Below are 24,031 nucleotides of genomic sequence, written 5' to 3' on the forward strand. Positions count from 1 at the left end.
TTCACATGCAAATGTTTTTTCTGGTGTCATCAGTATAGGATGAAGCAAAAGAAACACGCTGTTCCAGTTTGCATTTTCTTTTCACCTTGCTACCTGGCCTGGTTTGAACCAGATGCTAAGAGCGCAACAAAGTCAATAGCAAAGCTCATGGGAATTGGATAGCTTCAGGAAACTCCAAGTTAGTAGCTCACTATTTCAAGCTCTGTTGCTCAACAGAATTCTTCTTGTCCTGAAAACTCATTATCTTCTTTTGCTCCATCCCTTCCCTGAGTCAATGACTTAGATACCTTTTGGCCTGGAAGTAATATTACATTACTAGATTCAATAAGGCAAAGTCAAATGTATAATTAAATATAGGTAAAGAACCCAGGAAGCAATCTTTTACTGACATGGCAAGTCCCAGATATGCACCTTTCCATGCATCCATCAGCTGGCATTTTTTGATACATTTCTATTTCAATATAAAACACAATGACCAACATGAGATTGGAGCCATCAAACATAAGAATCAATCTATTTCTACATCTCTATCTACATGCACGTTCTCCCCACAGGTTCATAAACCTCCTTCCCTTATCGTATTTAGAAGCACACTGAAGATAGTTTTATTTCACTGAGCCTTCAGCTCTTAGTTAAATGTTATCAGCAGCCATTCTCTTGTCTTTGGGGTTTTTAATGCTGTAAGAGACTCTTTTTGATTGGGGCAGACCCATAAAACAAGCAAGTAAATGCTAGAAAGTAAAATGAAATGAAAGCACTAGAAACATTAGTGCACAATAGTTCCTTCTCATTTTATTTTCCCAGGAGAAAATAAATTAAACTTTAACATAGAGCCTGAGTTCCAATAACATTATATGTCAAAAACAGTGAGGTTCAATTTTGGGTGTCTATGAAGAGGCTAGCAGAAGTTTTTAGGCTATCAATGATATTGCTGTTTGGTATTAGATTAAGCTACTTTCCATTTAGGGCCCAAACATTTTTCTGACCTGAAATCAAGTATTGGCTGAGCAAACCCTATTTAATTACCAAGTCTATAACTTGGTCTTAAGAAGACTCACCATTAACACGGACAACAGATTTATACACTGATAAAATAACTTCTTTATTGCTGCCTTTTATTCACAATTAGAAATGGTCTCTCCTGTATACAGGATGATTACACTGTCTATTTTAAGAGGCCACTTACAGAGGCTGAAAAATAAGCAGTAAGCTTTTTTTTTTTCCTCTGAAGGGGAAAAAAATCCAGTGAGTATGCTCTTGCACATTCTCTTTCTTAACTGCTCAGGATAACAAAGAGTAGATGAAAATATCAGTCAAGCTAAAAATTATGACTTGGCTTTTCCAGTGCTTAACCAAGGAAAAAAAGATTTCTGTGGTAAATAATCAAGAACAAAAGGTTAATAATTCCCCGAGACTGCCTGGATTTATTTATTTTTACTTTGCTCATAGGGTCTCTGGATACATTTGACAACTAAAACATGTGCATGCAGAATCTGTTTCCATAAGCAAATGGTTGCTAATTTGAAGTTGCCACTCCTTGCTTCCTAGTTTGATTTGTCCAACTTGCAAGCTAACTGTGAAAAGACATGAATTGCCCTTGTTTCTACATTTTATTTAATGTGTGATGCTGGTGAGGCCTTTTAAATCAAAGGCTCTTAAAACATGATTTAGAAGCTCTGGGAACAAAGGGTGGGTAGCAGTGGTAACATTGGAAGCAGTGGAAAAGGTAGGAAAATAGCATTAACATAGGGCAGTTTTGCTCTACTGCATAAAATTGCTTGGCTGAAGCAACAGCAACTATGGAGCTGCAGAAGATGCTTTAGATCGGGGTGTCAAACTCGTGGCCCTGGCCCAGATGTGTCATGTGCTTCCCCCAACCGGTTTAGAGAGGGGGAAAATGTCCCAGTACATCATGTGACGATGCTGTGATGATGCGAGTTTGACACGCCTGCTTTAGATTAAAAACATGGTTTAGAGATTAAGAATATAAGAAGAAGGAGGAATGGAAGGGGAGGGATACTCCTCAATTTACAATCTCAAGCGTAACAGCCCAAAATTACATTCATAAATCCTTATAGTTATAAATTGAGGCATCCATAGAACCAGAAGTAATTTTATGACCTTTTATATAATATGGTGGCCATTAAGCAAACACTATGATTGTTAACTCACTCATGTGAATACCATTTTTGCCTGGATATCAGCCAAAAATGCCAGAAACTGGCAAAAAAAACCCAAAACATTGCAAATTTCAGTCGCAGAATTGCAGAATGCCACAATGAGTTGTAAAGCTGTTCTACCCAATATGTGATAATATGACCATGCAGGGCAGCATGGCCATTGCTACTTCAAACTTCAGCCTGTATCCTCCTCTTCCTCCTCCAGAACTGATCTTAAAGCAGAGTTCTCAAGAAGTAATTGTAGATAAAGTTCATGTCTGCATGTATAAACCAGGGTCTTCTATAAGATTTATAATTAGGTGGTAGCAAAACATTCATCCACAATCATTTGCATTATAAATATCCATTCATAAAATATCCAGATACACAGTACTACTGCATTGTATCTATCCATTTATCTAGGCAAGGAACATAAAAAAGCCCAATATACATACAAAACAAATCAAAACAAAAACCCTTGACATTTATTTAATCAATGAACTTGATGGGTCCTTCAAAAGACATTAGTCAGTCCAATTATTTCCAAGGATATTTCGAACAAGCCACCCTTCTTAAAGGATGTAACTTTCCAGATAAATTTCTTTAATTTTATTGAAACTTTGCATTCCATTGATTTAAGGACTGATGCAAACTTCATGAGTAGGATCCACCAATATTGATTCGGAAAAAGAATAATTAAAACAATTAAACTACAAAGTTCTAGTTACAAAAGCAAGTCAAATATTAAATACTATAAAAAAGAAAGAGGGGATTGAAAACATGATACAATGTTAAAAGCTTGTTTTAAAATTAAAAGCTTTAAACATTGTTTTTAATTGCTTTTAAATAACACACATGATATAGCAGTTGCATAAGAAAAAAAGTATGACAGAGGTATGCTACCACAATGAACTTCAGGAAAATAGAAAATTCAAATACCTCTCAATCTATTTAAAGAATCTAAGCAATCTAAGAATCTACAGTACATGAATTTAGGAATATCAGGAATTGTTCCTTTAAAATTGAAGAAGTTTTACCCAAAATAAAATTCTTTTAATAAAAATTTTATTTGGGTTTTCACAAAACATAATACAAGTAAAATTTCTTTTTTAAAGAATAGTATGGTCCTGGGCTATCACTTCTCCATACAGACACAAATTCAATTTCACATTCATCTTTGTGTTCTATTCCATATCTTATTAGTATTTTAGCATTTTCTCAATATTTTTTTCCCTTCCCTTAGTTTTCTCAATCTTACTTTTAATTATCTTATTCCTTTCTAAATTCAAATATGTATGTATGTATGTATGTATGTATGTATGTATGTATGGCATTCAGCTTTGTTTGGGTATTTTCCCACGTCATTGTAGTTGTGCTTTTAAAGTTGTAGCAACGTTTCAGCAGAATCTCATCTGCCATCATCAGGCTTGATGATGGCAGATGAGATTCTGCCGAAACGTTGCTACAACTTTAAAAGCACAACTACAATGACGTGGGAAAATACCCGAATGAAGCTGAATGCCATACATGTAAGTACCTGCGAAAACTTAAGAAAACATATACATACATACATACATACATATATCTTTTTCTAAGTTTCAATATCTTTTTAGTCATTATATTTATACTTTTGTCTGTCCTGTTTCAATTTCATATTTTATTTTCTCATTAAATGAAAATTTTCCCTGTAGTTACTGATTGGAGTATGACACCTTTATATCTTTTAATTTTTATCCATTCAACTCTTATTTAAACTTCAATGTATGTCTTTACAATTATAACATTCAATATAACACATAACTTCCAGTCGAATTCTGCTTGGTACATTCTTAAAATACGCACTAAGTTCTTAAAAAGAAAATATATATATAACAATAATAAATAAAATACTTATTCTATTCCAATTCAGCTCTATAATTAATATTAGTTATAATCTTTGACATCTTTAACATTTCTTTTCAATAGGGTACCATACTTCTAGGAACTCTTATAATATTTCCATAATTTTTTCATGTTTCTTTCATATTCCTCTTGACTTAATTTTTATAACACATTTATAATAATTAATCCAGAAATTAATTATAATCCAGAAATCTTTTTATCCCTTTGACATTTTATTTTCAGCTTAAATACCCGTTAATGTCAAAGTGGATTTTTGCCGGTTTCTTGCTTAAATCTCTTAGTTGTCAATATAGGGAAGAAAAGGAAAAAAAACCAAATCCTTTCCCTTCCCTCTCTCATTCGCCTCTTCAAAGTCTTCTTTGAAGACTTTGGGAACAATATTGTTCTTTATAATTCAAATTCCAGGGTACCTTATATTGTTGCTTTTTCAGTTCGACCCAGTCAGCCAAAACTTTCTCTTCTTATCTTCCTCCTGCACATTCTTTTCCAGTCGAGTTCTTCTTTGAGGTGGCCATTTCTGACCGCCACTGCAACTGCCTTCGGGAAAGGGAGTAATGGCCAGCTGGGGAGGAGAGATGCAACTCTCCTCAACCCTGCTGGCAGTCTCCCCCCTCTTCACCACCTCTACAGGGTGGCTTAGCCCTGAAACCAGCCAGCTCGGGGCACTCCAGCAGTGAGCACAGATTGAACCTGTGCACGATTCCATATTTCAGTCTGTCACTGAAGAAGCTCATACTGGAAGCCTCCAAAAAATCAAATTCTTAAGGTATCAAATGTAGGTCTTAAAATATGAGAAACTAAAATAATTGGAAGCTGTAAAGAACCAATGAAATTAACTAAAACATCAATTTTAGATTCAGAGTAAAAAAAAAATTATGAAAATTTGAATCTGGACTCTGCAAATCTGAAATTCAAGCTTATTTAAATGCCTCCTTTGTTATACCAAAACACTTTCATTTTTGCTTTTGCTATATTTTTTTTTCCTGGAGAAAATGGTTAAGTGCAATTTGTCAAAAAATGTTAAATTGAAGCAGGCATCCTTTATATAGGCACCGTTGTCCCAACTCCAGAAGGGTGGTGATGGGAGAAGATATGAAAAACATGCTTTCTGTAAGGGAAAGCAATTGTTCATAGACTTCATAGGATATTAGATTATCAAAATAAATTCATGCATCTGCTTCAAGGGTTGGAGTATTTATACAATTTGCCATAGCAATGCAGATGAAAACAACTCCTCTGAAGCTTTTAACTATGCCAGTTAATTATGAATAAATTCATTGAGACAATTGGTATTAGAAAACTACATTTCCTGTGTTCCCTAGCAGCAAAAGGTTGTCCACTATCTGTTGCCATGAAGCTCCCAATTACCCAGCTATGCTTAGCTACTAGTTATATCCCTTGACCTTTGTTTGCTGATGACTAAACAACAGCATAAAAATCTGGGAGAAGGGGGGTGCAGTGAGCCTAATTGAAATTTTGAGTGTGTGCTGTGGCCGTTCTGATAAAATAGCTTCCTTTAAGTTGCATGGTCATCCACTGAATGACAAACAGAAAATATTGCTTCTTGCAATGTATGAAACCTAGTTTATTTTTGTAACTTTTGGGGATGGGGAGAAAGGTGAAGGTGAAGTAGGAATGTAGGTATATTCCAAAGAGATTAAAATGCTTATGGAAGGTCTATGAAACTGAAGATCTTTGAGGAAAAAGGATAACATTTAAATATGTGTGCTTTGCAGAATCCTTCCTTCCTTCCGCCTCCCTCCTTCCATTCTATCTCAGTCTCTACCTCTTTTTCAATGAGATAAGATTGGAAGTGGATCCTGTCATAGTGCAAGAATAACACTGGAAGTATAGAAGAATTAGATAAAATTGGGAAGTAGGTCAGGCAGGTGCTGAAGGAATCTGCAAACTGCTCAGCAGGCTCATTTCATGTTAAAAGACAGGGATGCCAGAATTCCATTGTGTTGGGACAACTTCCAAGAACAAATGCTGTCATCAAATCAAATGAGAACTGGTAGGAGGAAAGAATTGCAAGAGGAATTGTCATGCTAAAACTAAATCCTGAAACTACACTTTGTAATTTCTCTCAGTTGGTGTAGGGTAGATGTATTAATGCAGCATAGATGTATTACTGCAAGAGTGATGGGTGGCAACGATAGAAATGCGCAAGTATCATGAAGCTTTTCACTGAGATCTCTGAATTTAGAAGCAGAGGAGTGAAATTATGCATACCTGTTATTTTTGTTCCTCCAACCCATCTTAAAACTAGTAATTACCTCTTCCCAACACATGCAAGTTGAAAGTAGAAACGAGGCAAAGGGTTTCAAACAGGAAGCTGTTTCACTGTTCATCCTGCTTCCCTCTCAGGAGAAGCAAGGAGACATTTACTGGAAAGGTCAACCTTATGGAGGGTTCTGGATTCATTTCCACAGAAAAGTCATTCATTTTTAAAACAAGGGCAGGGCATTTAGAGGTATATATAGCCTAAGCATTTTCTGCTTCTTTTGCTGCATCTGCTTAGGATGTCTATTGCTGAGAAAAGTTACGTGGCAAATGCTAAGGTGCAATGGGTCTTCCTGGAGGACAATTAATTAGATACTTTTCCCGGCTTCACCGGAAGCCAGCCACAAGGTTGGCATTCAGGGCTGAGGCATGGATGTGGAACATAAGAGCAGAAAATACTCCTGTATCAATACAGACTGTTCCCTTCCTTCAAAATTAATCTTCATCTAATGACAGCCATAGCACTCAGATTTATATACCTCTTCACAGTACTTTTACAGCCCTCTCTAACTGGTTTACAGAGTCAGCCTATGGCCCCCAACAATCCGGGTCCTCATTTTACCCACTTCGGAAGATGATGATGATCTCATAATCTTAATTTTACTCTGATATAGTAACAGTCATTAAGCACAAAACTGCTCTTCCCCAAAGGAACTTTAAGAGAAGAGAAAGAGAAAGAATAGATGAATACAGCCTAGTACTAGTTGTCATTTTCCTTTTAAACCGATAGCTGCACTTGCAAGTCTAAGGAAGGGATGTGTGTATCTACCCCATATATTACATTCATTAGTTACTGAGTGGAGAGCCAGTTTAGCTTTGTGATTAAGGCATCAATCCGTAAACTAGGAATCCATGAATGCTAGTCTTGCATTAGCTATGAAGTCCTAACACAATACCTTTTCTCTCAATCCTAGGAAGGAGAAAATGGCAAACTACTTCCAAAGTTTACAATTTACAGTAATAAAGTACAAATTTTAAAAATATAAAAAAAGAAAAAAAAATAAGAATATAGTAAAGAAAAAGAAAAGAAATACATAAAGAAGTGTCTTTTCCCTTCACCCAGACAAGTATAAATATTTGTAATAACTTATCATCTTCTCTTAAGATACAAATGGTCTCTTCTTCCCATTTCCCTTCTCATCTATAAACAAATCCATAAATCTATTTCAGTCCTGATATCAGCAAAAGTCCGTTAAGGGTTACTAAAGTTAATAACATATCTATTTTAGCCTTGAAACAAATAAACAAATGTTATATTCCTTCCTTTACTGCTAACAATCCTGATCTTTAGTCCCCATCACACAATATCCTAAAACTTGATTTCTTTACATTTTTTTTCCTTTCTTTTCTTCTTTCTTTTTATAAATCCACTATAAGAAAGTTTTTCAGATCATTTTTTGGTTTGTTATTTATATATCATTTTTAATTATTCATATGTCCCTTTTAATTATTATTTCATACCAATGGCTGGAAAGGGCTGGACTAAAAGGCAGCACTGAAACACTGATCATAGCAAGAACAGGGCTCTAACCATTAGATCCATAGAAGCAGAGATCTACTACACTGAAAAGATTCAAAGTGCACAGTATGCAGAGAGGCCTCAGAGAAATCCAACACATAGTGGCAGGTTGTAAGATGCAGGCAGGAATAGCTGGCCTGATATATAAGAACATCTGCACAATGAATGGGCTAGACCCTCCTAAGATGGAAGATTCCCTAGAAGCTTGCAGAGCATGAGAGGGTTAAGATCCTGTGTTACCTCTGAATCCAGATGGATAAATAGATACTGGTTAATCAATTAGACATTGTCTATGGACTAGGACAGAAGACAACAAACCTGATAGATGTAATGGTGTCAAATCACAGCAACCACAGAGAGAATTAAAATAGAGCTGGAAGGGACCTTCAAGTCCAGCCTCCTGCTCAAACAGGAGATCCTAAACCATTTCAGACAGGTGGCTGTCCAGTCTCGTCTTAAAATCTTCCAGTGATAGAGCATCCATCACATCTGAAGGCAAGCTATTCCACTAGTTAATTGTCCTCACTGTCAAGAAATCTCTTCTTAATTTCAGGTTGCTTCTCTCCTTGATTAGTTTCCATCCGTTGCTTCTTGTCCTGCCTTCAGGTGCTTTTGACAATAATTTGACCCCCTCTTCCTTGGGACAGCCCTTCAAATAGTGGAATACTGCTGTCATGTCCCTCCTGGTCCTTCTTTTCTCTAGACTGGCCAAATCCAAATCCTGCAACCGTTCTCCGTATGTTTTAATCTCCAGGCCTTTGATCACCTTAGCTGCTCTTCTTTGCACTTTTTCCAAAGCCTCAACCTCTTTTTTGTAATGTGGGGACCAATTCTGCAAAGTGACTTGAAGAAGGCACTGTAGAGAATGTGGAAAGTAGAGGCAAGAGTGGCTTCAATATCAGTAGGAGCACTTGGGACTGTGACTCCTAAGCTGAGAGCAAGGCTCCAACAGACCCCAAGAGCAACAGCATAGCTCTTTGTCCAGAAGACTGCAGTATTAAGAATAGCTAAGATACTGTGGAGGACCTGAGATTGAGAAAGTTATAGACCACCCATAGAGGTGAGAAACGATTTTTTTTAAAATAAGAGACTGACTTGAGAGCAAAACTATAGCTATGAACAGAAATTACTTGTGGAGATGGGTAGCTATAAAAATCAAATTAGTAAATACAAAAAATTAATCCTGACTGTAGTTATGCAACATTCTAAACATTAAAAAGAACAGTTGTAACTTTCTCTGGGGTTGACAAGGGAAACTTCTAAAATCATGATAGGTATAGCTTTCAAGAGCAAAATGAGTAAAGCCAGGAATGTTTTACGAGTTGACACAACAAGCAGAAGATATTTTGTTTCTTGCTTACCTCCTCCTTTGCCATCTAATCTGCCTAAGGCAAGCCAATTTTCAAGATAAATATCATTAAAACTTGGCTGCCATATATATTTCACTTGTATTATATTATAATTGTTTTTAATTGTTTTAGGTTCAGTGCCCAGAGCTACTTGCTTGAGATGGGTAGTTATAGAAAAGCAATAAACAAACAAGTAAACCAATGAATCAATGCTGAAGCACATGCAATTGTCACATAACATCATATTTTTAAAATCCCATTTTAAAATTAACTAAATTATAATTTAAAAATAGATACAATCAAAATCGAATACTAATGAAAACAACAGCATCATTTTCTATTACATTTCATAGCTGTATTGCTTTGGATTTTTCCTATCAAAATGGAAAGGTTGTTCAATGAGAGTCATTTATAAAAATAGAAAGGTATCTCAATCAATCAATCAGAATAGAGCTGGAAGTGACCTTGGAGGTCTTCTAGACCAGTGGTTGCCAACCAGTGGGCTGGGAACCACTGGTAGTTTGTGAGAAAATTTTGGTGGTCGACAGAGAAATGTCACCCCCAAAACACCCCACAAAGCAATTAATCCAGGCTGTGTGGGAACACAAGGCTGTGCCCACATGGCCCGCGGGAACACAAGGCTTGTGTCACTTGCATTAAGAACAACATGAGGTAGTGAGGAGAGGAGGGAAAGGGCGGAGAGGGGAAACTTGCCCCACTCACCCCACATGTCTCGCCTGGCCATCTCGGACTGCTTCTTTCCGCTTCTTTTTTCTTCTGCTTTTGGCTGCACGCAAGGAAAGCAGCAAAAGTCTTTCTTTCCCCTAAACTCTACCAGAAGTGAGTCTTTGAAACCCTGCAAGGCCCCCTGCTCAAAGAGGCTGCAGCAGTGCGACAAGTCTCACAAAGACTCATTTCTGGTGGAGTTTGGGGGAGAGAAAGAAAGACTTCTGATGCTTTCCTTGCGTGCAGCCAAAAGTCTTTTTCTCCCCCTGAGAACAAAGCTCAAGACAGTATCTTGTGATCCCAAATAAAGAATGATTGATCGGTAGGAAAATGGGGTGGGGGATTTTCCTACAGACTTTTGGGGGTTCTCTGGTCTGTGGGATTTAAAATTATGAGTTTGGTGGTCCCTGAGGTTCAAAAGGTTGGCAACCCCTGTTCTAGACCAACCCCATGCTCAAGCAGGAGACCTATACATTTCAGATAAGTGACTGTCCAATCTCTTCTTAAAAATCTCCAGTGATGAAGCACTCACAACTTCTGAAGGCAAGCTGTTCCACTGGTTAATTGTTCTCACTGTTAGGAAGTTTTTCCTTAATTTCAGGTTGTTTGTGTCCTGGATTAGTTTCTATTCATTATTTCTTGTCCTGCCCTCTGCTTTGGAAAATAAGTTGACACTGTCCTCTCTGTGGCAGCCTCTCAAATACAGGAATACTGGAATACTGCTATCATACTTATATTCAAATACATTTCATATTGCTATCATGTCTCCCCTAGTCCTTCTTTTCTCTAGACTAGCCAAACCCAAATCCAACAACTGTTCATGTTTTAGTCTCCAAGCCTTTGATTATCTTAGTTGCTCTTTTTTGCACTTTTTCCAAAGTCTCAACATCTTTTTTGTAATGTGATGAGCCAAACTGGATGCAGTATTCCAGGTGTGACCTTGCTGAGGCTTTATAAAGTGGTACTAATACTTCATATGATTGATTCTCTGTTTATACAACCAAGGATTGTATTAGCTTTTTTGACTGCTACTGCACACTGCTGGCTCATGTTTAAGTTTAAAAAATTTAGTCCCCTTTAATAATTTAAACAATACAGTTAAAAAAAATGAACAGCAGATGAGTCAATTCAAAATGCATCTACCCCTGTTCATATTTAAGTGATCGTCCACTCTCCAAGGTCCCTCTCACAGTTACTGTTTTTGAGCTAGATTTAACCTAATCCATACTTGTACCGTTGGTTTTTCCTGCCTAAGTGTAAAACCTTGCTTTTTTTCAACATTATATTTCATTTTGTTGGATAGGGCCCATTGTTCAAGTCTGTCAAGATCTTTTTGGATCCTGAGCTTGTCTTCTAGGGTGTTGGCTGTTCCTGCTAGCTTAATGTCCTGTGATTTTACATGAAAAATTAGGCAATAATTTAAATATATTAGTGATTACCGATATGGATACATGCATATGAATTTACATTCTGTACCAATAGTAGGATGCTAAGATTATATATGATCCATCTCAAAACAATTTACTTGAAAAAAGTCAATTTAGAATTGTCAGTCTGTATTTCTAAATCAATAGGAGGAAACTGAATTGATCCAATTCAGAAATTAAATTTGATCAGGGAAAAAGGATGTTTTATGCATGCTCCAAAGACCCTCAAACTGCCAGATTAATTGGAAAATACCTGATTCAATTTGATGACTCAATCCAAATCAATAATTCAATTCAGACAATTTGATTTGGAGATTCAATCATCTACCTGTCAAACTGAATCTCCAAACTGAATATTGGTACAGTCCTAACCCTACTATGTATTTTGTATTACAAAATTATATATTACAGAAATGCTAAAAAGAGGGGAGGGGAGATGTAAATTTTCCTAATATGGTTAATGATCTATAGAAACAAAAGTGAAAAGTGAAGGGGTTTTTTTTGCTATTAGAAGACCTTCTGTTTTCAAGAGAAAAAGAGAGGATTAGAAAACATTCTCAAGTCAACACAGAAAATAATATTCATTCTCACACAAATTGTTTGTTGGTCTCTTGGAAAATGTGTGCGTGTGTGTGTGTGAGTGCTGAAGGCATATCATGTCATGCTTCCACATCTGGAAACAATGATTTCTTGCAGAACCTGTGTCATATTTTTGAGCGACTCGTGTTTTTAGAAAACTCCATCTCTTTAGGTGAAACCAGGCTTTACAACAAATAAAGGCAGCAGATGCTCCAGTTATATGCTCAATGGCTCCATTTCAAAAATAAGCTGAAAGCCTTCTCTTTCTCAGCAGCACCCACTCTTTCATTCAAACCAAACAGCAAATTGCATCATCATCATCATCATCATCATCATCATCATCATCATCATACTTTTTTGCTATTTCAAATCTAGTAAACCCACTCCTCTTTCTTGCAACACCTTAATTTGTGGTCTTCTCTCCTGCCACACAAATTTAGATATGTTCTTATGTCACTGTTTACATGGTCTATCAATTGTCAAAAGAGGAATTATTTGAATCAAAAACATCATTCTAGGCAAGACATTCAATTCTTTATAGAAATTCTCTCTGGCACATGACTCTTATAGTTTTCCCCATCTTAACATATCTTTTTTTAAATTTAATGTCTTAATGTAGTTATTTTGAAATAACCTACAATTAGGACATAACCTGAGGCTTTGATAGCAGGCATATTTGTGGTACAAGAAAATCAAGGCTAATGTGGATATTAAGAAGCATTATGTTAGATTTCCATATTGAGAATGCAGAATAGATATGAATCCAGGTTGTGCCTGAAACACACTTCTGTGATTCATAGCACCAGAAGCATTTTATAGACAAGAAATAACAGGCGAAATATGCAGACTTGGCTCTGATGCTGAGGCTTTCAAATTAGAACAGAAAAAAGTCCACTACATTCTTACTGAATTTTACATGCACAAAGTAAACTTCATAAAAATATACCTCTTGACAGCATTGGTCAAAATATACCACTGGTATAGTAAAGCCTTTCTACCACTCTGTGCCCTTTTCTTCTTATTTCTTTATTTTTTTTTCTCATAGAACATAGGATAGGAAGGGAGCTTAGAGTTTTCTAGTCCAACCCTTTCCTCTATACCATTTTTAACAAATGAATGCCCTGCCTCTTCTTGAACACCTTCAGTGTTGGAGCATTCACAATTTCTGGAGGCAAGTTGTTCCATTGATTAATTGTACTAACTGTCAGGGAATTTCTTCTTAGTACTAGGTTGCATTTCTCCTTGATAAGCTCCCATCTTTAATTCTTGTCCTGGCCTCAGGTTCTTTGACAATAGGCTAATCCCCTTTTTTCTGTGACAGAAAAAAGTACTTGAGTACTGAAAGACTCGTTGAGTAATATTTCCTCCAAGTTCTGTTTTCCTAGTTTTTCCCCTAAAGTTACTCTTGCATCCCACCATGTTCATCACCTTTCATAGGCCATGTTTATTTCTTCCATCCTATAGGAAGTCCTTCAGTCAACCACATACTTCTCCAAATTACAGCAGCTAAACTTCCTGATAATCTTTAGTCAATGACATTTCTCTGTGACTTGAGGTAATTTTAGGGAATTACTGTTGCCACCTGATATAAATCCTCAAATAAACCCTGAAATATACAAATCCTCCCATTCAAAGAGTGATCTTTACAGAACAGCTGATATCTTATCAGATAACTGATAACGCAAAAGATTTATTCTTAAAAACTAAGTTAATTTCTCTGGTCTTTACACAGCAGTCAATTTTCATCCAATCTTTTCTGTTTAAAGGTTACAGAATCTTACATCATACAAAATGAATTTTATTTTTTATCCTACTTTTTATTATTGTTCCCTTTCTTCCGATATGAGCATGAGCAAAATAACTGTTGATATCTCAATGCCATAAAAGAAGTTCAAAATAGCTTCCTGTGGGGTCATTATGTTATTACATCAACAAACCATATGATGGCAACTGCTTTCTTGGAATCAAGACATTTACATTCTAGTGCCTTGATTATTTTTCTGGGATTCCCTGAAATGATTTAAGTTCAGGAACAATGTCAAAAACAATAGTGCTAAGGTCTACCTCAAATGCACACCTACAGAACCCAATGAATACTGAAATAGACATCATTTTAGGAGAGAATTCATGGGATGACAGTCAGCTGTGGGAACAGGTGCACAGATTAACCTACTCTCTCAGTAGCTTTCCATATCTTCATCAAGTTAAGTTGAAAGTCTCTCTCTCTTCATTCCAAAATAACAATGTTAATGTAAGTTCATTCCTATATTCCCAATTCACTTAAAAAAAAGATCAAGCCTGTTTGACTTTGTCCTGCAAGAAGAAAGTTATATACCAACCCTGCAGAATTAAAGGATTCATGATTGCATATAGTTCTCATAAAAGGTTTGGATGTCACCATCTTCCAAAAATTGCCATTAATTGTAATTTTTAAATGTGGTAATTGGGAAAGTAAGTTAGAAACTAGATTTCTGCTTACTTCGTTTATTGTTAAAATGAAGTTACATCTGGTTCCACTTATTCTTTGTGCAAGCCTATCATATTTTGAGGAGTGTATATGACCCTACCACCACCATGCATCATTCAAAGTCCTTATCTCTCAGGAAGGTTTATATGCACACTGTACCCATTTAACAGAATCAAATTCCAAGAGTCAAACACAACTTTTTTATAATCCTTGGAGTTCAAAATCAGTGATATTTCATTTCATTATTACAGTCATAAGATTACAACTACAAAAAATCTATGCATGCATTTTTAAGGGAAATACATTAGAAATAATGAAAATTAAACTTGAATTAAAAGAAGAGGAATATGAATCATGAGAACCCAGCAATTGATTCAGTGTTGAACTTTTGAAGAATACAAACTGGTGCATGAAACTTGACAAATTTGTAAACTTGGTAGACATTTCTCTTTGCTAACAGATAAACAAATTGAAGTTGCCAGTGCACCCTGGGATTTCAGCTAGCAAGAAAAAGTAAAAGCAGACCTACTTGCATTGTAATAAAAGGGTTATAGAAATATGTGGGCTAAAGAGTCTACTTGATCCATAAAGACAAATGTTTTTTTTTTCCACTGGTATTTTCTGGAAGTGCTTTTTCATCACTGCTGTTGGCAGTGTATCAAAACATTTCAATAATGTTTTTTTTTTAATTTACTCCTGAGAGTAAAGATAAAGCTATTGTTTTTTTAAAAAAAAAACCTAGTATGTCAGTGGCATTGTTTCCATGGTTCATTAAAACTTCAATTAACCTCTAAAATAGACCTAACATAAAGTGAAACTTTTTTTTTTAAACCCAACCCATCAGTTCTAAAATGTCCAAGCAAGAAATAGTCTGACCCACCTATGAACATGGAAGAAATTCTGGAATAACTGTCCCATCCAGCAAAGGTCCCAAATGTTAAATGGAATCTGACTATCAAAAGGTTGCTTATACAGGTATTCCTCAACTAATGATCACAATTGAGCCCAACATTTCTGTTGTTAAGTGAGACATTTTTAAGTGAGTTTTTCTTTTTACAAACGTTCTTGTTACGGTTGTGAATCAGGGCAGTTGTTGAATTGGTAACATAGCTGTTAAGTGAATCTGGCTGCCCCATTGACAGAAGGTTGGAAAAGGTGATCACATGATACCTGGAATACTGCTACTGTCATAAATATGAACCAGCTGCCAAGCATCTGACTTTTGATCACATAATCATGGTGATTCTGCAAATATAATAACTGTGAAAACAGTCGTAAGTCACTTTTTTCAGTGCTGTTGTAACATTGAATGGTCATTAACTGAACTGTTGTAAGTCGAGAACAACCTGTACATTTTTAGAACATGGAAGAAGAATCTGGGGAAGTCCAGAAGCTGAAAACTGCCATCCTATTATCCAGCTGTTGAAGGATGTTGATAATTCATCATCAATAGCGATCTGGAAGGCCATTCCTGATAACAAGAAGCAAGCAAGCAAATATAACCTAACTTCTACCTGCTTGGGATGGCAATATTGTGTTTTATTCTAAACAACTGTTAGAAGTTAGTATTGCTAGTCTTGTCAAGTGACTTCAACATGATTATTAAGCAGAATCTCTTAGACATTTATTTTGCCATTTCTTTGCAACACAATGCTAATGAACTCCACATGGACAAGATTTAAAGCCAATTTACAAGGCCAATGTTTGTGAGCAAATTATTGACCAAGTCTCTGAATTCGAAACAATAGAAACATTTCATTATTGGTTGTAACAGAGATTTTCCAGTTGTAAATTAGCTTTGCCTTAATCAAGTGGACTGTATCTGTACACTTTTTTCTCTACTGAGCCCCAAAGTTCTCTGGAATTGTGAGAAATCATTTGCTTCTTTCTCACATTTTATTTTCTCTTTGCTATGATGATACTACAAAAACTAATCCCTATTGTTATTAATTCCACCTCTTTCTTCCTTTAATTGGGAATATTTGAATTACAGATATTTTTTAGATGTTAGATGTTTTTAGAGGTTTAGATTGACTGGGTCAGTTAATTTCACCTTGGATATTCCCACAATTTATTTTGTAAGTTGTCAGAGTACAGCAATTTATTGGTCCTGTTCACACAATCTACTTATCCAAGTCTTCAAATCCGTGTGCAGAATCCTCACACAGTTTTTCTTGGAAATTCCTAGTCCTGCTAGGACTGTATTAGCAAGACTTTAATAAAACTAGTGTGTGTGTGTGTGTGTATATACACACACGTTTTGGTAATGACTCACTAATGTAACACTTAATTTTATTTACATATATATGTGGATTATATTACTGTTTGCTTAAGTGTGACATTAATGGAAATAACTGCACCCTTATAACTTCATACTTCAGGGGTTGAACTTAGAATGTGGGGATGACTTCATACTGCTGCAGATGTTCATCATAAAAAATCAGAATTCTTTTCTCATATAACAGTTATTGATCTTCTATTAGAAAATGGAAATTATCCCTACATTATGCTTCCTAGTCCTTGCTTGGGTGTATGACAAATGAAAATAACACACTAGCAATATATATCCCATTGTTAGTTTATGAAAAATGAAAAACCAGGATTTACAAACCCCAAAGAATTATAATCAAGCAAACCCTATCAAATTCAGGGGAACCTACTTTTGAGAAGGCATAGCCCATTGTTTTATACATTTATCTATAAAACAATACATGTATAATTGATTTTTAAATTATATGTCTCATTACCACAGAAACGAAACATCTGTCAGACTTCCTATATTTCCCCTAGGATGGCCTATGTTTCTTCTTTAGTCAATAGGAAACATTTTAAACTCATTTCCAAGCAGAACAACTGATGTGATTTGAGCATAACCAAAGCCCAGCAAAGTCATATCCAATGATCCATTGAATTCACTAAACTCTAATAGGGATTTATCAGCTTGTTTTGGACTCTTTAGGAGTTATAAACATGTTTCTGAAGAAAATAAATTAGACTGATGGGAATAGCCTTCCTCAACAGGCAGAAAAATAGTTAAAGTGTCCACTCCTTTATTATTTATTAAAAGAAAAAACAATGGATATATTAATTAAAGCCAAAATTGGGGGGAAATACAGTGAAACAAGTTAATACTTTCAATGCAATTCCAATTGTCTTTCTACTGAAATACCCCTAAGAAACTAAACCCGGTAGTATGGGAAAGCAAAGGAATCATCATTGTAATATGGTTGAAACAGATTTTCTCCTAAGTATCTGTAATTCTTATTTAAAATATTCATTCTGATTCAGATAATCAATCTGATCTGATCTGACATTCTAATTGATTTGGAATATAAAGTTGATTGGATTTTCTAATCAATTCAGAAAGGCATCAGAAAATGTACATTCAAACAGCTGAATTGATGAAAGGCATCGGATTTGATTCTGAAGTTCAATGGAGAGTGTCCGTCTTATTTGCAAGGTGCTTTCATTTGCACTGTCTTTAAATTGAAGTGCTTTTTAATGTAACAAGATATCAAAAGCGTAAGAGCAATCTATCTTGGCAAATTTTGGGCACAGGCTTCATAGCATAATCCATATTCTGGTCAGAAGCAGGTTGGATTTTCAGGAAAGACAATTAGGAGGATTGTAAATTCTGCAGCCGCTCAAGTCAAATAACACCTCCCACCCTGTCCCCATGCTGCCAAGAACCATAACTAGAGTACACATTATTCGTCTTCTCTCCTCCCATCCTGTTTGCAGCAGCCTTCTGTGAAGCAGTAGGTCCTTAGATGCTCTTTCTCCCATCCTTGAGAACAGCAACATATCCTCCCATTCTCTCCAAACATCATATTCATATTTGAATCCAAGCTTCCAATTGATATAAAATAATTATTCTCAAATGAAATGTTAGTGGAGAACCTGCCTTTCCCCAGCAAATACACTTTAAAGAAATTCTTTGATTTCAGCACCACCAACCATAAAAAAGACCACATTTAAACCCTTCTTTATTTATCAAGGCACTTCAGAAAGAACTCCATAGTATGTTGAACATCCACCTTCCTTACATGTCAAAGAAGTGACATGTAACAAGATATTTTTAACATGCATGAAGAACCAGGACCAAAATGCAGGGAAGGGGAGAGTTTGTATAGTAAGCTATTTAGAATTTCATTTGAAATAGGACAAAGACAAAATTTGGTAGTATAACAGAGCCTCCCCTTTGTTGCTGTTATCTCTCAATATAAAATCATGATAGAAGTAATCCTAACTTTTAACCAGCATAAAATAGCTAAAGCTGGACCCCTGATGCTGTTCACCGCAAACTCATTTTTATTCTTAAACTAATAGCTTTCAAGTCTGAATTCTTGAAAGTTAGATACCATCACTTCCCTGACTGTTGCAATTTAATTAATAACTTTTCACCCCAAAGAAACCCCAAAGCAAGAAGACTCATTACTCTTTCTAGTGATTAGAGTCACCTCAAGAGTGTCAAACATTTACCTCTCCTTCCCAGCAGCAGAAATGGATTTAGGAGGATCATGGTTCATACCTCACATTCCCTGGAGCCAGAAATGGTATACGTGCAGGGTCCAGATCCATTAACCGATACATCCATGGTCTCAGAGTTTGTTGGCTTGTAGTCCACATAATACTCCTGTAAAGGGGAGTTCATTTGCCTTTCAGATTCTCGGGCTTTTTTCCTACGCCTTTTCATGAGGGAGTGCTGCTGCAGCTGTTTCATGCTGGCTGGGTAGCGTTTCCACGAAACATAAATGACCAACAAAATCATAGCCACTGAAAGAAAAAGGGCAACACTTCCAGCAATTATTTTGTGAAATGAAACATGCTCATATTCTGGTTCTGGTCCAGATGTTGGGAAATCTGGAGAAGGGCTTGGTGTAAAAGATGTTGGTTCATAGTCTTCCACTTTGGGAATGGTGGGTCTTGGAATAAAGATGGGTCTCTGCTGGGTTTTAGGGACCTGGTAAGGTTTTTCAGTGACCACCACTGGGATTTCTGCACAAACGTTGTAGGTTTCTACAGCATCGCTCACCTTTTCACCCTGAATATGTTTAGGGCCTGCACAAATCATGGTACTTTCTTTGTTTCCCTTGAAGTTTTTAAGCCAGTTAAACAGAGGGCAAATGCTCCTGGTACATTCCCACATATTTCCAGAAAGAGTAATAGATATCAAAGAAATCCAGGCATTGACAGTCTCCTGAGAGATGTTAGTAAGTTTGTTGGAATCCAAGTTGAGCTTCTGCAAGTTTGGCAGGCACTGAAATGTCCCAGGTTCAATACCTGCAATGTCATTTCCCGATAAATCCAAATTGTGCAAAGAACTCCAGGTCCAGGTCAACCCTTGGCTTAAGGATCGGATCCTATTCCACTGCAAGTAAATGGAGCGGAGATTAAAGAGACGAGGAAAGTGAGCAAAGTTGATCTTTGAAAATTGGTTGTGTTCCAAGTGGAGCTCTGTGAGCTTCAAAAGACCAGCAAAGGCATTGCGAGATAAACTCCGCAGACGATTATAGCCTAAATCCAGAAAATCAAGGTTGCGACAATCTTGGAAAACCCGAATAGGAACTGTTTTCAATGAGTTGGATCGTAAGTGCAAGATCAGGAGTTTGCGAAGACCTTTAAACTGCTCTGACTGAAGCGCCTGTAGCTTGTTGTAAGACAGGTCTAGATTGCGAAGGTTGGGGACTGGGTGAAATGTTTTATTGTGAAGGTGCGTAATTTTGTTGGAGCTTAGAATTAATTCCTTCAGCCTTCGGATGCCTTGGAAGGCATCCTCATCCACTGAAGTGATGTAGTTATGATCAAGGTAAAGCCATATGAGTTGGTGTAGGCCTGCAAACTGATTTGGCTTGAGCTTCTGGATGCTGTTGTACCGTAACGATAAGCCTTGAGATCCTCCAGAAATGTTCTGAGGAATGTCTCTGAATGCATGGGATTCACAGTACACAATTTTGCCATCACACCTGCAGTTCTTGGGGCAAGCTCGCTGAGCCCCACTCAACGTCACAAACAGCACAGTAGGAAGGAGAACAAACACTGCACTCATGCCCCTCAGATGCTTAATTACATGGAAACCTACAATATGAAGGTGACAAATATACATCATGAGGCCACTCAAATCAGAATCACAGTATTCACTATCAGGATTTCAAACAACAAATGAAAGAGTTGAATCCATGATGATGCCTTCCTTCCATGCAGTTCAACCTCCCTCCCTCCCTCCCTCCCTCCCTCTCTCTCCCCACTTGTTTTACATGGAGATGTTTGTTGTACTGACTCTTTTTTCCCCAATGTTTCCTTCTCCCTAACCAAGCAACATATACAACCAGACTATACTTATTCATTTACCTTTAGATGATTTATAACAAATTACATTTCCCTTCCCATTTTTAACTCATAGCAGCATGCATTAGCATGATGCACATAACCTTATCATGAGGATGTTGTAGATTTAATACTAAACATATTTGTCAAGTCACTGTGAAGTAGATTTTGGGAAGAGAATGCACCCAAGCTTGAATTGTTAAATATTCTTAAATCAGTAAAAGGTTTCTTAATAAACTAGCTCACAAGTACACATCTCCTGAGTCCTTCAAGAGATGCACAGATGACCTTAAAAATATGTGTTAATGTAGCGTGACAAATAGAAGTTAGAAAAAAATGGAGAGAGAGTGGGGGAAAGCACACGGTAAGATATTTTATTTCATGTGAGCTAAGCATAATCTAAACAGACAGGTATGAATGTCTTATGTGTCAAATCTTATGTATGAAAAAAAATCTAAGGATGCTAAATAGCAATGACAAGGAACTTCTGGATATCATAATAAACTGCTTGTGGTCATCAGGCATACTTTCATATCTTTACACATAATAGCTAACATAACTATATTGTAACTTATTGACATATTTTAATATACAGTAGCATGGTTTTATTGTTTTAGCATCTACATTTCTTCTATAATTACAATGAGTCACACCCAATATTTATTTTGGGTAAAAGATGGGACAATATTATTACTATAATTAATAATAAACATGAATGGAAACTCAATCCCAGATGAAGCAAAAAAAAGGTGAATTTTCCTTCTCTTTTTTCAATTCCAATTTTGATAGTCTACATTTAACGTTTGTAACAAAAAAACTTATTTTATAGTCCTCCTTCTGATCTTTTCACGCTTCCCATGTTCTCTGAATAACTACATGAGTCTTGGGAGAATTAAGCCACATATAGGTTTAGGGTTCTCCAAAATAAGGGGAGAAATTGGACCTTGTTCTAGTCTTGAGATAAGCTTCAAAGTGTAGCTTTCAAGAGTTGTAACCATTCTAGTCATTTGTTTTGCCCCCTTCAATTGGGAATTCTGGAAAAGTATTGCCTTCTTAACAGTAAATAATATTATTAGGTTGGGGGACAGAAGAAAAGAAGGAACAAAGAATAGCCAAATAAGCCATTATTTTTATTCAGTGTTTATTTGAGTGGAGGCAAACTGCTAATCCAAAGAGCTTTTGACTGTTTGTCTCTGACACATTCATTTCAATGGCAAGATTCTTCCTTTCCTTCCTTCATTTAAATTCTGATCTTTTCTCATTGCCTGATGCCAGGGGGAGCAACAGCAGAAACATATTCCAACCTACACATGGAGGGAAAAACATAATTCTGTCACATTTGGAGGAGGTTTCTGGAAGGAGGGGAAGAGAATCTCCAAAATAGGTGTTGGAGATGTAACAGTTTCTTTTGGAGGATGGTGCATGCATGTGTATGAGGGATATCAACTTAGTTCTCTGGAGCAGGTTCATCAGCAAATTCCCCCCCTTTTTTCTTCAATAGAGGGTTGAGGATCTGGAATTATCATTAGCACCACATTTGAAAAAAAATTAGGACATGAAACTGAGCAAATCCTAAATGGGGATGAAGCATAAATTGAATAGCAGGGCACCAGGGGAGTAGAAGAAATGACAGAACTGGGGGTGGGGAAGAGGGGATAAATACAGAGAGAGGGGAAGAAAAAAACAAACTGTTCTGGTCTGTATATCTACCACTAATAATGGAGTAAGGGTGTTCATCTGAGGGTGAAAGATCTCACAAAGCACCAGAGGGGAGAGTAAAGGGTGGGATGAGGCAGAAGAAGGCAGAATCTATAGAAAAGTAGCTTGTGTGAGTCACCTAGCAAAAGGAACGCAGTAGTGTTATTTTGGTGGGTTTTCTTCTCCAGCAAATGGGCAGGCAAGAGATGTGCACTCACACAGAGAGAGAGACACACAAAACACATGCACCCTCAGCCCTGGGCACAGCTGCAGCCTTACAAAAAAAAGTTCACTTACCCATCGTTCCCTCATCTGCAATTGTATCCTGTTTCTTCTTCCAGATGTTGTTGTTTGTTGCTTGGAATGACCTGGGAGGTTGACAGTTCTTGTGGTGGTTGTTTCTTACCCACCCATCCCCCTTTCAAGCCAGTCCTTTTCCTTTAAAGCATGGTATCGCACAGACTAGCCCAGCTGCTACCTACTTCCATGCCATCCAAGAGGATGCCAGGAATCTGCACAAAGTTACTGAGAAGGAGAGAAAGAGGAAGGAAGGAAGGAAGGGAGGGAGGGAGGGAGGGTTAGGGAATAGGGGTAGTGGAATGTAGGGAAGACAGGGTTAGGGGGAAGGAAGGAAGGAAGGAAGGAAGGAAGGAATAACCTAATCTCTGAAAGCCATGGAGCACCTCGCCTGAACCGTTGGCATCAATCGTCCAGCCTCTCGTTGGAGCGCGAGAGGACCATGGAGGCGAAGCAACTTCTCAGCCAGGGGGAAGAGGGGGAGGACGAAAAGGCCGCGAAGTATCCTCCTGCTGCAAGACAGCCTCCTCATTCGGCTGCCTCTCCCCATTCCCAAGCACGGCGACCCATTCCTTCAATCCAGCTGTCAAAAAAAATATGGGTGACTCCTCAGGGTCTCGTCTCCAAGATTTTGCTCTCTTTTCTTCGTCGTTTCCAAAGCTAGCTTTTATCCATGGAGGCGCTCGGGTTCCAAAGAGAGTGAGTGCGTGTGTGCCTGTGTGCGCGCGCGCGCGTGTATTTTCTGGAGCCCTGTGCTGCGCGCGCGAGGTTGTTCTCCACATTCAATCTCCCACCTCTCCACCTCCCTTTCTCTCTCTCTCTCTCTCTCTTTCTCTTTTCTCTTCGTCCCCCCTCCTCCTTTTTCTTCCCTCTTTCCCAGACACAGATGAAATGCTTAGGAGCTTGTTAGTGCTAATGTTCTACTTTGCGATACATTGAGTGCCCTCCACTGGAGAAAACGGATCACATATTAAAAGCACGAACCTAGTGAGAGGGTTTACATTGCTATGCAGGCTCCCTTTTGCGCGGAAAAAATTAAAGATGCAGGAATACAATTTTTCACAGCTGCCCCCTCATGCTGAATAAGCTTCTTCACGCCATGGCTGCCGTGTTTATCCTTTTTAAAATAATTTTGTTGGAGTTTCAAAGAGAGTTCTTCACACAACACCAAAACAACTTTGACCCCATACTTGAGGAACCATTTTCATTGCCCTTAGTATTTTGATTACAGTGTAATCCCAATGGTGCTTTTTCAGGAGCCAGCTGGACTTCGTTTTTCTATGGAGTCCTTTGGCTTC

General features: G+C 37.2%; 1 protein-coding gene across 2 annotated transcripts in view; it reads right to left on the reverse strand.

The window, feature by feature from the left end:
• Positions 1–23,543, reverse strand: part of LRRTM4 (leucine rich repeat transmembrane neuronal 4) — a 401,374-nt gene extending 377,831 nt beyond the window's left edge. Inside the window, exons 1-2 of one of the 2 annotated variants that reach the window (XM_087938885.1) lie at positions 22,734–23,543; positions 18,943–20,489 (exon numbers count right to left, since the gene is read on the reverse strand). In XM_087938885.1, the coding sequence (XP_087795011.1) occupies positions 18,943–20,489; positions 22,734–22,737 (1,551 nt within the window). In that variant the 5' untranslated portion in view covers positions 22,738–23,543. Of the gene's footprint in view, positions 1–18,893; positions 20,490–22,733 lie in introns of both variants that reach the window. The other variant, XM_087938886.1, reaches the window with a different exon arrangement.
• Between the last annotated feature and the right edge of the window lie 488 nt (positions 23,544–24,031).

The sequence above is a fragment of the Pseudonaja textilis genome, chromosome 9 (genome assembly GCF_049901715.1).
Source record: "Pseudonaja textilis isolate UNSWEBS1 chromosome 9, rPseTex1.2, whole genome shotgun sequence".
In the NCBI taxonomy this organism is placed as follows: Eukaryota; Metazoa; Chordata; class Lepidosauria; order Squamata; family Elapidae; genus Pseudonaja; species Pseudonaja textilis.